At 50.1% G+C, this 15,339-nt stretch overlaps 1 protein-coding gene across 1 annotated transcript; it reads left to right on the top strand.

Annotated features, from left to right (window-relative positions):
• The first annotated feature begins 9,015 nt into the window (after positions 1 to 9,015).
• On the top strand, positions 9,016 to 9,432 carry NANOS2 (nanos C2HC-type zinc finger 2). The gene has a single exon (XM_052656955.1). It carries the CDS (start codon positions 9,016 to 9,018, stop codon positions 9,430 to 9,432), a length of 417 nt encoding a protein of 138 aa, XP_052512915.1.
• The last annotated feature ends 5,907 nt before the right edge of the window (positions 9,433 to 15,339 follow it).

The following is a 15,339-nucleotide window of genomic DNA, read 5'->3' as shown; positions in this document are numbered from 1 at the left end:
CAGAGACTGAGCAGGGGTGAGAAGTGAACCAGAGGCAGGAGGAGACTGAGATCCAGAGAAGGATGAGAACAAAGATGGAGGGAGGGGATGGAGAGTCAGAGGGAGAGGGAGATGGGGGAGCCCACAGATACCCAGAAAGGTGGAGGATAGAGACCCAGAGAGAAAAAAAGAAAATCAGAGGAATCCAGGGAGGAGTGGTTAGAGGTGGAGCCCAGAAACTCACTCCTCACCGTCTTTTCCTTTTTTTTATTGAGGTCTGACTTATCCCCACATCCCCAGGTGCCTGTAGCTCTTCTCTGCCCACCAGAAGGTCGATTCCTGAGATGTTTTTGAAAGATCACTTACGGACAAGGGGGTGGAGGTGGACAGAGGTCTGGGGGGCGCGTGACCTTCACTATTTCTGCGTACACCACCCCAAGACCCCGAGATACATGTGGCTCTAGGAAATGGTGTACCTCGCCAACCCCCCACAGCAACGCCTTTCCAAGGGCAACTAAGTCTCCAGGACCCACATCCATCCAAAATAGTGACTACTCAAGGTCTAGGGCAATGAGGGGCCTGGAGAGACGGTGGGGATGTAGAACGCAAGAGGACAGGAGACGGTAATAGACTGGGAGAGGTGCCGGCTAGGCGTTCCTTGGGCGGATTTGGGCGGACCCAGACCTGGAATTGACAGGGAGGCGTGACTTAACGAGTTTATGTCTGGGATTGGAGGAGCGGTGAGGGGCGTGGCCAAATGGTTGTGGGCGTGACTAAGGAGGGCAGGACTTCAGGAAAGGGGAGGTAGCTGACTTCTTTAGTCCTGGGATTGGGGAGTTGAGGAGGGGGCGTGGTTCCGGGCCTTGCGGGGTTTGGGCTGGAATGGGAGAGAGGTTGCAGAGGGTTAATCTTGTAACTCGGAGAAGGCAATGGCAACCCACTTTGTAACTAGTCCGGGGAGTGGAAGATCCGGAAAGTATCGAGGTGGCGGTTCCAACCTCTCAGGAATGCACAGGATGACAAACATAATAACATCCAACTGACACACAATGAAGCACCCAGAACGCACTGCATAATGACACACTGAATCGAATAGGCCGCCCACATTGAGGAACCCCCACCACAAGCTGAGCCCTATGCCTGACACGTGACAAGCACCATATCCTTGAATAATTCCAAGGCCCTGTGAAGTAGAAACTATGATTATCTCCATTTTACAGAAAAGGAGACACAGAGAGGCTAAGTTAACTTCCCCAAAGCCGTCCAGCTGGTGAGACATGAGGTTGGAGGTGAAGCCAGACAATCTCCTTCCCGAGTCAACGCTTTGATTTACTAAGACTCGAATAGTTCCTCGGAGTCCTGGATCACTGAGATTAACTTGGAGGGATTCCTGGCTCAATGGCTAAAACCACAGACTTCAGATTTGTCTCTGACTACCTGCGTGATGGTGGGAAAGGCAGTTTTCCTCTCTGGTTCTCATTTTCCTGTCTGGATAACGAGGATCACCAAGCACCTTCCCAAGACGTTCCTCCTTGGGTTGTGAGCACCGAGTTCGTGCTCCTAGAGCACACAGAGCAAAGCACGGCACACACTAAATGTAGATGTGAGGTAGTATAACTAGCTGTGAGCCTCCAGTGACCTGCGTGAGGGGCACGGCACAGACCCAACCACTCCACCTGAGCATTCCAAGTGTGAACCCCCAGAAATCACACACAAAATTGCATACGTTTCCATACAGTTTTTATAAGATTCCCCAATGGTGAGAGAACCACAGAGGTAGAGACAAAGACATGACCTGTTCTAAGCAAGGGTGAAAGGGACCTCAGATATCACTCTCTGCTTACAACCCCCACCCCCACCTCAGTGGTTCGCATTTAAAAGTCCTCACTACCCATGTGGTCTGCAGAGTCCCACTACACAGACCAGCCCACCAGCCTGATCTAGAGGGGACCTGGACTCAGCCTCACTTGCTCCCCTGAGCCCCCATTCCCTCCCCCAGCAATCTCTCTGCTCATCAAATATATCAAATGTTGTCTAGTCTCAAGAACCTTTTATATTTGCTTTCCCCCCTTCTTTCCTACTCTAAAGCACAGGGATGTTGGGACTTCCCTGGGGGTCCAGTGGTTAAGAATCTGCCTGCCAATACAAGTGAAATGAGTTCGATCCCTGGTCTAGGAAGATTCCACATGCCACAGGGAAACTAAGCCCCTGTGCCCCTGCTGAGCTTGCACTCTGGAGCCCATGAGAGGCAACTGAGCCCATGGATTGCAAGTAGAAAGTAGCTCCCATTCGCAGCAACTAGAGAAAGCCTGCTCACAGCAAGGAAGACCCAGCATGGCTATGGTACAGGGAGGTTGACACTCCTAACGTTCTATCTCAAACTCTGCCTCACCCCACCCCTCTTTAACAAAGAGTCTGTTTTACAATCTTCATAGCACTTAATGCTATCCATTCATTCATTCAAGATGTCTTTACTGAGTGTGTGTGCCAGATGCTGTTCTAGGCACTGATTCAGCAGTAAACAAGACACACGCCCTGCCTTCACCAGGGGTCACCTTCGACATCGTGTAACTTTTCGCTTATTTGCTGGTCTGTTGTCTTCCTCCTCCGACTTCACTTCAGCCCAGCTAAAAGGTTTGCTAGGTGAGAATGAGAATTTCGGTCTCCCATCTGATGGTAGGCACTTTTAAAAAATGTTAAAATGTATCCTAAACAGGATCTTTACCTAGCCTCCAACGGTTATCCCACCAATTATTATACTTGGTAATGACAAAGGGGAGAGGGTGTGTACACAGAGGTGAGATCTAGGACATCACCAGTGACAGACACCCTGATGGCTTGTGTCTCCCCCCCCCCCCCCCCCCCCCCGCCGCCATGTGACAGCCCTCCTGGCACAGGACAGGCTAGCACTATGTACTATGATTGCTCCAGATGCCTATATATAATGATGAGGAAGTTATCAGACAAACCCAAAGTAAAGGACATTCTACCAACTACTTGGCTGTCTTTAAAAAAAAAAAAATCATGAAAGAAAAAAAGGGGGAATTGTCAATTAAAAGAGACTGAAGAGATATAACTAAATGAATTCTAAATTGGGTCCTGGATATAAAGGAAAAAATCAAACACTGCAATAAGACATTATTAGTAAGTTGGGATGATTAGGACATTTTAAACATGTATACTTTAAAAAATAATTTTTATAATTTTTTTTTTTTTTGGCCACACAATGTGGCATTCGAGGTCTTAGTTCCCTGACTAGGGGTGGAACCCACACCCTCAGAAGTGGAAGTGTGCAGTCTTAACCAGTGGACCACCGGGGAAGTCCCCACTGACCACTCTCTGTGTCCCTACCCCTCTATTTTTTTTCTATAGCTCACAGCCTTACCTGCGATATATTTCACTTGTCTATCTTATTCATTTTCTATAGAACATTCCAGCTCCTAAAGGCAGCGATTTTTGTATTTCTTGTTCGTTGCTTTATCTTTGGCACCTAGAACAGGGCCAGACATGAGTTATGTAGTGAGTAAATATTCGTTGAATGAATGAGCAAATATTCCTCCATCTCTCAGTGCCTGCACAATCTCTTCTGCTCTACCTAGAACTCTTCTACAAATCTTTAGCGAGGGAATAAAATTTTAAATGATGGCTAAAGCTCACTGTGTACCTGTTCTAATAACTTCACCTGTGTTGTCAGCTGTCCTCCTCAAAACAGCCTCAGAGTAGGGGGTCTTCAATGCTCTTCCTTTTTGTGAAATGCAGGAAACGGAAGTCCAGAGGGATGACATCACTTGCTAACAGCCACACATCTGGAAGCAGCCGTGCCAAGATTAAACCCAAGCCCTCTGGCCACAGGGGCCACACACCCAGCCACTTTATTTTCCTTTCCTGCCTCTCATTTCCATCTCTTTCTCCTGGAACCTCTGTCCCTGTCAGTCCCTGTGAGGGTGAATATGTGCCTTTTTCTGCACACCTGGATTGGAGTCCAGGCTAACTGGATAACATTGATGAGAGATATCACTTCCCTGAGCCTCATTTTCCTGCTATGTAAAATGGGAATACTACCCCACCACTTGACAGGGTTGTGTTGAGGGTTTCCTGAGATTGCACAGGCCATCACCCACTAAGTGGAGACCATGAGGACGATGGCCGTGACCTCCGTGGTCTCCGGGCATCTCACTCAGGTCTCCATCTCCCCCATCTTGGTCTCTGCACAGGTGTGTCCTTCTGTCTCTTTGAGATTCTTTGCTGCCCCTCTGTGTCTCTCCCCCTCTTTCTCAAGGTTTCTCTTCTCCTGACTTACCCTTGTTCCTGCCCACCCCTCTCTGGAACCCCCCTCCACCCACTCCATGAGCTGTTTCTGGCAGACATGAGCCTGAGATGGAAACTCACAAGTAAACAGGGAAGCTGTGGAGTCTGGTCGGTTGAGAGTGGTGAGGGGGAGCTGTGGGGGTGGAGGTTATGATCAAGTAAACACCAGGCTGATGAATTTCTCATCAGTATCATCTCTGACTTTCTCTTGGTACACAGCAGCAACCGCACCCCAAGCGACTTGTCTGAAGAGGATGTCCTTCAGTTACTTATCCCATAAAACATAGCAGGGTGGGGGTAGGGGTTGGAGAGGGGATGGGGGTGGGGTGGGGTGGGGTGGAGGAAGGGTAGTCATAGCCCCAGTAACAGAGTCTTGAAGAAAACAATCTGGGCAAAGAAATAATAAAGGAAAAATACTGAGAATTCCCTGGCTGTCCAGTGCTTAGAACTCTGTGCTTCCACAGCAGCAGGCACGAGTTCGATCTCTGGTTGAGGAATGAAGATCCTGCTTGCCCACCTGGGGCAGCCAAAAATAAAAAATACAAACAGCAGAATATGAAGAGTTTCCAAACAATAGGTGAGGTTGTTAGGGGAGTCACAAAGCTGCTGCCCCGAGGTTACAATCAATAAGAATCCTTATCGATTCTCAGACTTCCTGCAGATGCCACAGCTGCAGCGACCAGACTGACTGGGTCACTGGGTCCGGCCCTGCTGGACACAGGGAACTCAACGCCTCTCCAGCTGGAGGTCTCGGCTGTAACTTTATGGAGAACGCTTAGTGTACAGACCCCCTACACCCGTCCCGATTCCTTCCTCCAGGAGCCTCCTCCTTCTTCCACAAGGCAGAGCCAGGTCTCTTCTGCCTTGGGGTACGTCCATCAATGATTGACAGTTCTCTCTGTGAAAATTATGTCATTCCAGTCGCCCCATCCTTCCTAGTTTCTTACCTCATTCTGACCCTGGGCCTGGCAAGCCCCTCTTGCTCGATTTGCTTTTCGAGCCCTGGGTTTGAGTTCCAGCCTACCTCTCACCAGCCTCGGACAAGCCCTGAGCCTGTCTGAGCCTCTCTTTGCTCATCTGTAAAATGGGGCCATTGCTAGACACTACTTCACAGGATTTGGGGAGGAAGCAAGGAAAGCACCCAGGTAGAGTCCTGAGCATGGTCTGGGGCCTAAGAAGCTGCTCAGTAAATAAGTGCTCTTGAGATTATTAGCTTAGGGACATCCCTGGAGGTCCAGTGGTTAAGACTCTGCACTTCAAATGCAGGGGGTGCGGGTTCAATCCCTGGTCAGGGAACGAAGATTCTACATGCCCTGTGTGGCATGACCCCCCCCAAAAGAGATAGATTATTACTTTAATCGTGTCTTAATTATCATGGCTAACATTGAATAGGACTTCCCATGTGGCTCAGTGATAAAGAATCCGCCTGCCAAAGCAAGAGACACAGGTTCGATCCCTGTCTAGAAGACCTCCTGGAGAAGGAAATGGCAACCCACTCCAGTACTCTTGCTGGGGAAACCTCGTGGACAGAGGAGCCTGGTGGGCTACAGCCATGGGTTTACAAAAGAGTTGGACAGAACTTAAGCGAGTAAACAGCAGCAACAACACTGAATATGCAGACCCCACAGCCAAACTGTGCTATTTACAAATAGTCGCAGTCTGTGCCCTGGGGAGGCAGATTCTCATCCACTGGACCACCGAGTGGAGTCATAAGCTCTTTCTAAAGGTAAGATATACTGCCTGCCAAAAGGAAGTCCTCAACAGACTTCGTTCGGACTTGGCTCTCTGACTAGACTGATCTGATACGAGCTAATGGGAACAACCCCACTGCCTTTATTCAATTGACAGCAACCAGAGGAACATCTTAAAACATATTTCTTGTATATCCTTCCCCTGCTTATACCCTTCAGAGGTTCCCTATTGCTCTGCAGGCAAAGACCAATGGGATGGTCTCAGTCTTCATAACAGGTTCATTTTGTTGGTAATTTTTTTACATGTACACACTACTCTATTTTTTTGCCTGCACTGGGTCTTCATTGCTGCACACAAGCTTTCTCTAGTTGCCAAGAGTGGGGGCTACTCTCTAGCTGCGGTGCACAGGCTTCTCACGTGGTGGCTTCTCTTGTTGCAGAGCACAGGCCCTAGGCACATGAGCTTCAGGAGCTGTGGCTCAGAGACGCACTAGCTGTGGCTCGCCAGCCCTAGAGGACTTAGTTGCTCTGCAGCAGCGTGTGGAATCTTCCTGGACCAGGTATCAAATCTGTGTCCCCTGCATTGGCAGGCAGATTCCCAATCACCGTACCTTCAGGGAAGTCCCACAGGTTCTTAACCAGGTGAGATCTGACATCCACTGTATCTAACATTTTAAGATGTCCCTTTGATATTCTGAAATTAAGCTCACAGATAATATAGCCCACCAACACAAATTTTATTTTCCAAAATTAATACCAAAATTAATATTTTCCAAAATAGTCTTAAGCGAGTAAGTGAAGTTGCTCAGTCGTGTCTGACTCTTTGCGACCCCGTGGGCTGTAGCCCACCAGGCTAACTATTAATAAAAAGGGAACAATTTATAATCAAATAATTGTCTATTTTGATCTAGAGATGCTCAGGCATGGCCACTCTACAAAGCACCTCTTCAGGCAGATAGCATCTCTGCGTAGACTCACCATGAATGAGACAGGAATAATCTGCGTGTTGTTTGGAAGGTCACCACAGTTAACAGCACGTGGGGTGATGTGGCTTCTAGAAAGAGTGAACAACTCTGGGTCAATTTCTCAGCAAATCAAGAACAGGCAGGCCGTGATGGACACCGACGTTGCATTCCAAGAAAGGTCAGAGAGAAGCACTTAGTGTTTATATGTAAAACATAGCTGAGCTCTAGACTCAGTTCATCATAAATGGGTTTTCCTACACACGAGTGTCCAGCGGAATGTAATTGTTCTTTAGTTACTCAGTCGTGTCCAGCTCTTTGTGACCCCGTGGACTGCAGCCCACCAGGCTCCTCTGTCCATGGGATTCCCCAGGCAAGAATACTGGAATGGGTTGCCATTTTCTTCTCCAGGGGATCTTCCTGACCCCAGGATCAAACCCTCATCTCCTGCATTGGCAGGCGGGTTCTTTACCCCTGAGCCAGGGAGACAGTGGAAAGTTAAATGGAGTCTGAGACAGACCTTGGTTGAATGGATGGTTGAGACATTCAGCATTGCTGGTCCCTGGGTCTTACATCTAATCACACCTCCAATCACTGTATCAAACCCCCAAACACCCCGTCAATTCCAAAACATCTCCTGAGGGAGGTCATAGTCTGAGAGCAGCCCCTGCACACTGGGCTGGCCTCATCTGGGACCCTCACTCCATTCTAGCTACCCCTTCCCGCTTGCTGTCCCCAAAATTCATGCCTTCAGAGCTTGTGCTCCTTTTCCTGGAAGATTGTTCCATGTGGTCTCAACTTCCAGGTCCCCTCTCCCAGTCCAGGCTATGAATTAATAGTTGGCTCTTTATGGTCTATTGTTTCTCATTTGCCGGCTGTTCCCTCATTGGACTGCTTGTTCATGACACAGGCACAAAGTAGCTGTGGCCACTGCTGAGTTTCTAGAACCCAGTATAAGGGGCCTCAATGATTTCTGTGTTGAGTGATCAAGGGGACCAACTGGGAACCACAGATGGAGGAAATATTCCTGGAGGTGACATGGGCAGGAGACATGAAGGTCAGGAAGGATCTGGGACAATATACCAGCCCAAGGGGGAAAGGTGGGCATTCTAAGGGAGACTGTGCCATACCAAGGTTCTCTGCTGCTTTTCAGATCAATTCCCAGTGCCATTCTCTGGGGGCAGACCTGGGTGCAAATCCCTACTCTGCAATTTTCCTGCTGTGTGACCTTGAGTACTCTCCTTAACCTCTCTGAGCCTCATATCCTTCTCTATAAAATAGAAACGATGGTATCCACCTCCTTGAGTGGTTACAAGGTTCAAAGAGATCATTTTTGCAAAACATTGAAAACTCTAGTGTGTACTTAGTAGGTATTTGGTGAGTAAGTGGCTCCTAGTTCCAGATGTGATGAAAAATGAAATTTTAACCCCAAATAGGTTGGAGGAGCATTGAGCTGTGGAGTCACATGGCCTCGATTTAAAGCCCCAGCTCTGCCACATACCTGTTATGTGCCTCTGGGCCACTGAGTTTTCCTCTCTGAGCTTTAGTGACTTGTCAATAAAATGGGATCATAAGTGTGTTACCCGCCTGGCATTGCTGTGAAAACGAGATCAGATTGTGAATGAGACTGTGCGGCACATTGTCTGGCTCCTGGTAAGGGGTTATGTTGTTATGATTGGGAATGGCTCTGCGGTATATGGAGGGAGCAGGCCCCCAGCCCTGGAATAAGGGAGGATGGGGGTGGGGGCATTTGCAGACATGAAGTTTTGTTGAAAGGACAGAAAAACTGAGGCCCAGGTCATTGCAGAGGTCACAGAGCACCTTGCAGGCCCAGCAAGCACCAGAGACAACAGGAAAGACCCCTTCCAGATCTCCATGGAGAATTAAAGTCAGAAGGGTCTCGGTAAGGAGTGGGCCCTTTAAATCCTAAGCTCCACCTTTGCTTAGAAGGGTCTTTGGGAATATAAAAGGGGGTGCAGTTCCTCTCCACTCCTGCAAACCATCAGCTGCTCCTGTCTGCAGGCCCCCAGCCCACTTCTCTCCAGCCACCCACCACCAACACTCCCCCGGGTGCCATGCAGCTGCCACCCTTTGACATGTGGAAGGACTACTTCAACCTGAGCCAGGTGGTGCTGGCACTGATCCAGAGTCGGGGGCAAGGGCTGGAGACCCAAGGGACTGGGGAGCCGAGACCCGGGCCCCATGTGGAGCAGGATCAGGGGCAGGGAGAACGGGGCACCGGCGGGGGCCTGGCCACCCTGTGCAACTTTTGCAAACACAATGGAGAGTCTCGCCACGTGTACTCCTCACACCAGCTGAAGACCCCGGAGGGCGTGGTGGTGTGTCCCATCCTGCGGCATTATGTGTGTCCCCTGTGCGGGGCCACCGGGGACCAGGCCCACACTCTCAAGTACTGCCCGCTCAACGGGGGGCAGCAGTCTCTCTATCGCCGCAGTGGGCGCAACTCAGCCGGCCGCAAGGTCAAGCGCTGAAGACCGTCAGGTAACCCACCCGCTGCAGCCCCAACCCTCCCTGGTTCAGCCCTCCCAAGCCCCTGGACTCTCCCCATCTCTGGACTCTTCCGGCCCTTTGGAATGTATGACTCTCAGTACTCGATTCCTGCTGGATCCTGGAACAACGAAGGCAGTGGGAAGGCAGGCCAGCTCTGCCGCCCCTTAGAACTCTCAGCTCTCGGGACTCTGTCTGGGAGTGTTTGTGGATTCTCCGCTGCAGCGGGATCCCCTACTCCTTGGACCACACAGCCCTGTGGCTCCTCCTGGGCCACAGTCCATGGATCTTTAGTTCTTCTGGGACGCTTGCCCTGCCTCTGACTTCTCAGCCCTCAGGGTTCCATTCCTTGGGGAATTCTTGGACCGTCGGGCTTGCAGGACTCCGCTGTGCTCTCCCAGGGACACCCCTGAGAATCTGGACAGAGTGAACAGGCTGGCGTGGACCTTCCAGCACAAGAACTTCAACATGGGATTCTGACTTAAACCAGCCTTCTCCGCCTCCTTCGGGCCACCGGCAGACCCATCGTTTCATCGTGGACGGCACCGGATGGGTCCCGCCCTCAGCATCCTATCCATCAAGAGCTGGAGGAAGGAGCGGTCACGTCAGAGGGACACCACGTCTTCGCAAGCTTATCTGGGGCTGGAGAGCCTTGGGGTGAGCCAGTACCCTTGAACTCCCCCCCACCTCCGCTGTTCTTCCCATCGTTCATTCCTTTTACTGCGCTCCTGCCCCCACGGTGATGGCAAATCACCGACGGGTCTTTTCCGTAGCGAGAGGGCATCTCTCCGCCACCTCCCACCCGCCCCCACAAATGCCCACAGTTTGTAAAATGGTCCTTTCTGTCCTCCCTTGTTTTTTTTAACCTCCAACAGTTTAGTAAACGAAGCTCCCACAAGAAAGGGGTTTTAATGCCCGGAGGGGAATGGCAACCGCCTAGATTTTATTTTAGGGGCAAAGAAAAGCCCCAGTCAGATTTTTAAGTTGTTTGGTTTTTAGCTCAGGGCTGGGCCCGGGTGTTGCACTTTAGTCAATAAATAAAACGCGTTGCTGGTTGTCTTTGAAATTGCTATGTCTGTTTCCTCCGAGGCTGGGGGTGGGGGGAGGGTGGGGAGACCCGAGTTTGTCCTAAAACATGAGAAGCAGTAGGCGGAGCAGGAAGAAGACCCGGGTCCCTCCCACGAACGTGCCTCCCCATACATCGCCTGACACAGGTCACCTGTGAACTGTTCCCTAAATCCCAGCCTCCACCTCGACCCTAGAATCCCTTTCTTCGTCTTTTTTTTTGTCTGGGCTCTGTCCAGGGTCCCCTCCCACCCCTGCTAGAACCCAGACCATCCAGGATCTGCTTCGCTGGTGGCTCAGACGGTAAAGCGTCTGCTTGCAATGCGGGAGACCCGGGTTCGATTCCTGGGTTGGGAAGATTCCCCTGGAGAAGGAAATGGCAATCCACTCCAGCACTCCTGCCTGGAAAATCCCATAGACGGAGAAGCCTGATAGGCTACAGTCCATGGGGTCACAAAGAGTCGGACACGACTGAGCGACTTCACTTTCACTTTCTTAAACTCCCAGAGCCCATTGGAGAGGTGACCAAAAGGATTGGCCCCTGCTGGGGGTGGGGGAAACGCACATAACCACAAAACGTTGCATATGATACCAGCGCTTCTTTTCTTCCCATCATTCCACACATAATTATTGAGCTGCTACTTTGTGCCAGGCGCTGTTCTGGACATTGCTGGTTACAGCAATGAGCAAAGCAGACAAGGTTCCTGCCCTCATGGAGGTGACATTCTAGTGGAGAAGGGGGTGAGGTGACAATCACAAGTTCGTTCGGGTTTTAAAGATCTTTGGAAAACTGGAATGAACTTTTTGGCCAACATAATATCAGGTGGGTGATAAGCGCAGTGAAGGATAAGAGGCAGGGCGAAGGGGTGGAGAGTAAAGGAAGGGCTGTTTTGTATGGGAGATGGTCAGGGGAGGTCTTTTCTGTGGAAGTGACACTTCAGCAGAGTCCATATAAATTGAGGAAACCAGAAGGGCATTCCATGGATCGTGACAGTGAGTTCAAAGGCCCTAAGGTCAAACTGAATCTTTGCAGAAGAAGCAGGAGCCCAGCCGAGTAAGATCAGAGAGGCATAAAGGGTAGGCAAAGAGTTCAGAATCTTGCAGACCTTGGTGAGAATCTGACCTTCATTGTGCATTTGCACTCTGAAATTCACCTTAGGCTCCGCTCTCACATACTCTATTAGTTATATAGAAAAAACTAGAGACCTCTGCTCACAGGTCCTTTTCCAAAATGCAGATCTGCCCACAACAGAGATCCCCAAATCCCTCAAACAGCCAGAAGGGATGCCCTAACCCAGAGCTGTGGTGTGCCCACACGGGCAGGTCGAGCTTTGGAGGAAGTGGGGCACTCTGGCAAAGGGTAGGCAAGAGTTACGGAAAGCAACAAGGGGGTGATAGTACTCAGGGCAATGATGTCAGGTGGAGGAGGCACACTTTAGACCAGAGAAGTGAGAGGAGGATGTTCAGGTCAGTCTGGGATGGAGGATGGATACAAAGTGCCTGGGGACATCCAAGATGAAAGCGTCCAGGAGACCTGATCTGGGGCTCCGAGGAGAGGATGGAGACAGACAATTAGTGACCAAAGTTTGGTTTTGCTTTTTTATGAATTTTCATTTATTCAGCAGATAATTAAGTGGCAGGGGAGCTCTGACAAGAGCTGAGGACACAAGGAGCCGGAGGAATAATGTCCCCTGACCTTGATCTCCCCCAGCACCTCACTGTTGAAGAGCTTCATACCGCTCTGCCGATGGCTCCCTACCAGCAGCCTCTGCACAAGCTCCAGACCAGATTTAGACCCAACTCGCCGCTCAGCCCACACACTCATGGAGCCCCAGCATCCTGGGTGCCTGCCCTGGATGTGCAGTGTATTCATTTCCAAGGGCTGCCATAACAAAGGACCATAAACTGGGGGACTTGAAACACTGGAAGTGCATTCTCTCACAGTTCTGGAGGCTAGGAATCTGAAATCAAGCTGTTGGCAGTGTTACATTCTCTTCCAAGGCTCTAGGGCAGGATTCTTGCCTCTTCCAGCTTCTGGTAGCCCCAGGCCTTCCTTGTTTCTGACAGCTTCACTCCCATCTTTGCCTCTCTCTTCACAGAACTATCTTCTTCCCTCCGTGTGTCTCTCTCTTCTTATAAGGACACTGTCATGTTGGCTTAAAGACCCACCCTACTCTAGCACAACCTCACCCTAAGTAATTACATCTGCAGGGACCCCTTTTCCAAATAAGGTCACATTCTGAAGAAGGGGTTAGGACTTCAATATTATTTTGGGGGGGGAGGGGAGTTGGGGACACAGTTCAACCCACGGATCACCTTATACTCACCAGGTCCTAACTGACCTCATCTCCCCAACTGGGACCTGAGCTGGAGACCTGGATGTCACCTAGACACCTCCCTTTTTGTCTCCAACCTGACAGTCACCACACTCTGTATATCCTGCCTCTCAAATGTCTCCCAATTCATTTCCCACCGTCCCTGCCCTGGCCCAGGCTCTCCCACCTCCTCTCCGCCCTCCCCCCTAGACTTCTCCCTTGACTCTGGCCAATAATCTCAGCCTCTCCCACCCACCTTCCACACCATGGCGGGGTTCTTTCCAACACACACATCACACCCTGCCCATCCTGACTCATTCAAGCTCCTTAACGTTGCTCATAAGGTCCTTGCATGGGCTGCCTTGGATTCATGGATCCTTCATGGGGCACATGGTGGGACCTCATCTAAACCCAGCCCTGGTGAAAGTCAGCCTGCCACCCCACTCTGTGCCTGCACCCCCTCAGAAACAAATATGAACAGAGAAGATCACACAATCATGGGGACCCGACACTTACATCCAATGACCTCAAGTAACTGGTTCTATTTGTCTCCATTTCCCTGGCCATTCACTATTTCATGCTTTCTCCTTTTTCTCCGCTAACTTCAGTACCTCCTTTTCACCCCGACCTTCCTTCCCACGCTACTGAGACAACAGAAGGAACCAGGAGAGAGCATGTTCCCAACACTGTTGACACTACATCAACACCTGCCTGTCTCCGTGCCCATATAGCCCCTCCCTGTTTATTGTGGCCAAACAGCCCAGGCCCCTTAGACCAACCCCTACTTGTGCCCTGAGTCCCACCCATCGTGCCCACTCAAGGACATGAGGCTGTGATTCTCTCCTCTCTCCTCCAGAGCATCAATCTCCCCTTTTCTAGATCACCCCATAGGCACACAAACATACCTGTGACATCTCCCATCTTAAATAAACCTCTTGAGATCCTGAGCCTCCTTCCAGATACCACTCCATTTCCTCCCTAGAAAGGATCATCGACACTGGATCTCTCTATAATCTCTCTTTGAACTCACCCAATTAAGCTCCTGCCCCCACCACACCTCCAAAATTCCCCTTTCCAGGATTACTGATGAATTCTGTGTCACCAGCCCCAGCGATTGGTTCTCAGACTTCACTGAACTTGGCTTCTAGGCAGCATTTGGCCTCATTAACCCTTCCCTCCTCGCTTGGACTTCCTAGGTGGCTCAGTGGTAAAGAATCTGCCTGCCTGCCAGTGCAGGAGACACAGGTTCGATCCCTGGGTCAGGAAGATACACTGGAGAAGGAAATGACAACCTACTCCAGTATTCTTGCCTGGGAAATTCCATGGACACAGGAGCGTGGTAGGCTACAGCCCCACCAGGGTGCAAAGAACTGGACAAGACTTAGCTAATGAACCATAAAACCCTCGATTTGCACTTCTCACTCAGCTGCCAGGACAGCAGACCACCCTGGATCTCCCCTTTCACTCCCTGACTGCTCTTCCTCAGTCTTCTTGGCTGATCCCAGCCCTCTACATCTGAGTGCCCAGCCTTAAGGCCATGGATTTCTTTTCTATCTACACTTGTTCCTTTGCCAGCCTCTCCCAGTCTTAAATGTCATTATTCACTGACAACTCCTAAATTCCTATCTCAAGACTGAACCTCTCCCCTGAAGTCCAGACTCAAATATTCAACTGCCAACCTGATATCTGTACTTGGGCACACTTGAACTCTTAATCCTCTTGTAGCCCTTTGCCAGTCTTTGCTTCTGGTAGCTCCATCCTTCTGTTACTCAGGCCAAAGACACTGGAGTAATCCTCAACTCCTCTTTCTCTCACTTCCTCTACCCAATTCCACTTCAGCTCATCTCAGCAGCTACTGCCTTGGTTGGAGCCACTACTACCTCTCACCTGAGCCACTACCTCTTCATGGGGCCTCAGCTTCCACTCATGCTCCCTAAAGTCAGTTTCTACTATTAATACCAGTCAGATCATGTCCTTCCTCTGCTCATGGCTCTCACCTCCTGTAAAACCCAAAATCCTTACAGTGACCCACAAGACCCTGGAAACCTCTGTCTCCTCACCCTACCCTGCCTGCTGGCTCCCTCCTCTCCAGTCCACTAGCCTCCCACTAGTCTTACCTCTGACTGCACTTGTCCCCTCACCTCCTTCATGTGTCTACTCAAATGTCACCTTCTCAGAGAGGCCTCCCCCAACCACATTTTAAAATTAGACAGACACACACACACCACACTGCCCAACCCCTTTGCCCACTTGTATTTATTTCATAGTACTTACCACTTTTTCACTTATATATCTTATTTTGCTAATTGTTTCACTCTCCCCAGTAAAAAGTGAACTCCATGAAGGTATAAAATTTTGTCTTTTGTATTCACTGCACCTAGAATTGTGCAGGCGCTCAATAAACATTTGTTTGAATGATCAATGAAGCACTGTTTGTTGAATGACCTTGAGAACTCCAGCAGGATGTAAGCTACAAATTTCTCGGCGTAGACTTAACTCCATCATCCTGCC

Source organism: Budorcas taxicolor, chromosome 18 (assembly GCF_023091745.1).
Source record: "Budorcas taxicolor isolate Tak-1 chromosome 18, Takin1.1, whole genome shotgun sequence".
Taxonomy (NCBI): Eukaryota; Metazoa; Chordata; class Mammalia; order Artiodactyla; family Bovidae; genus Budorcas; species Budorcas taxicolor.
The sequence above is the reverse complement of the archived record's forward strand: the minus strand, read 5'-3'. Positions and strand labels throughout refer to the sequence as shown.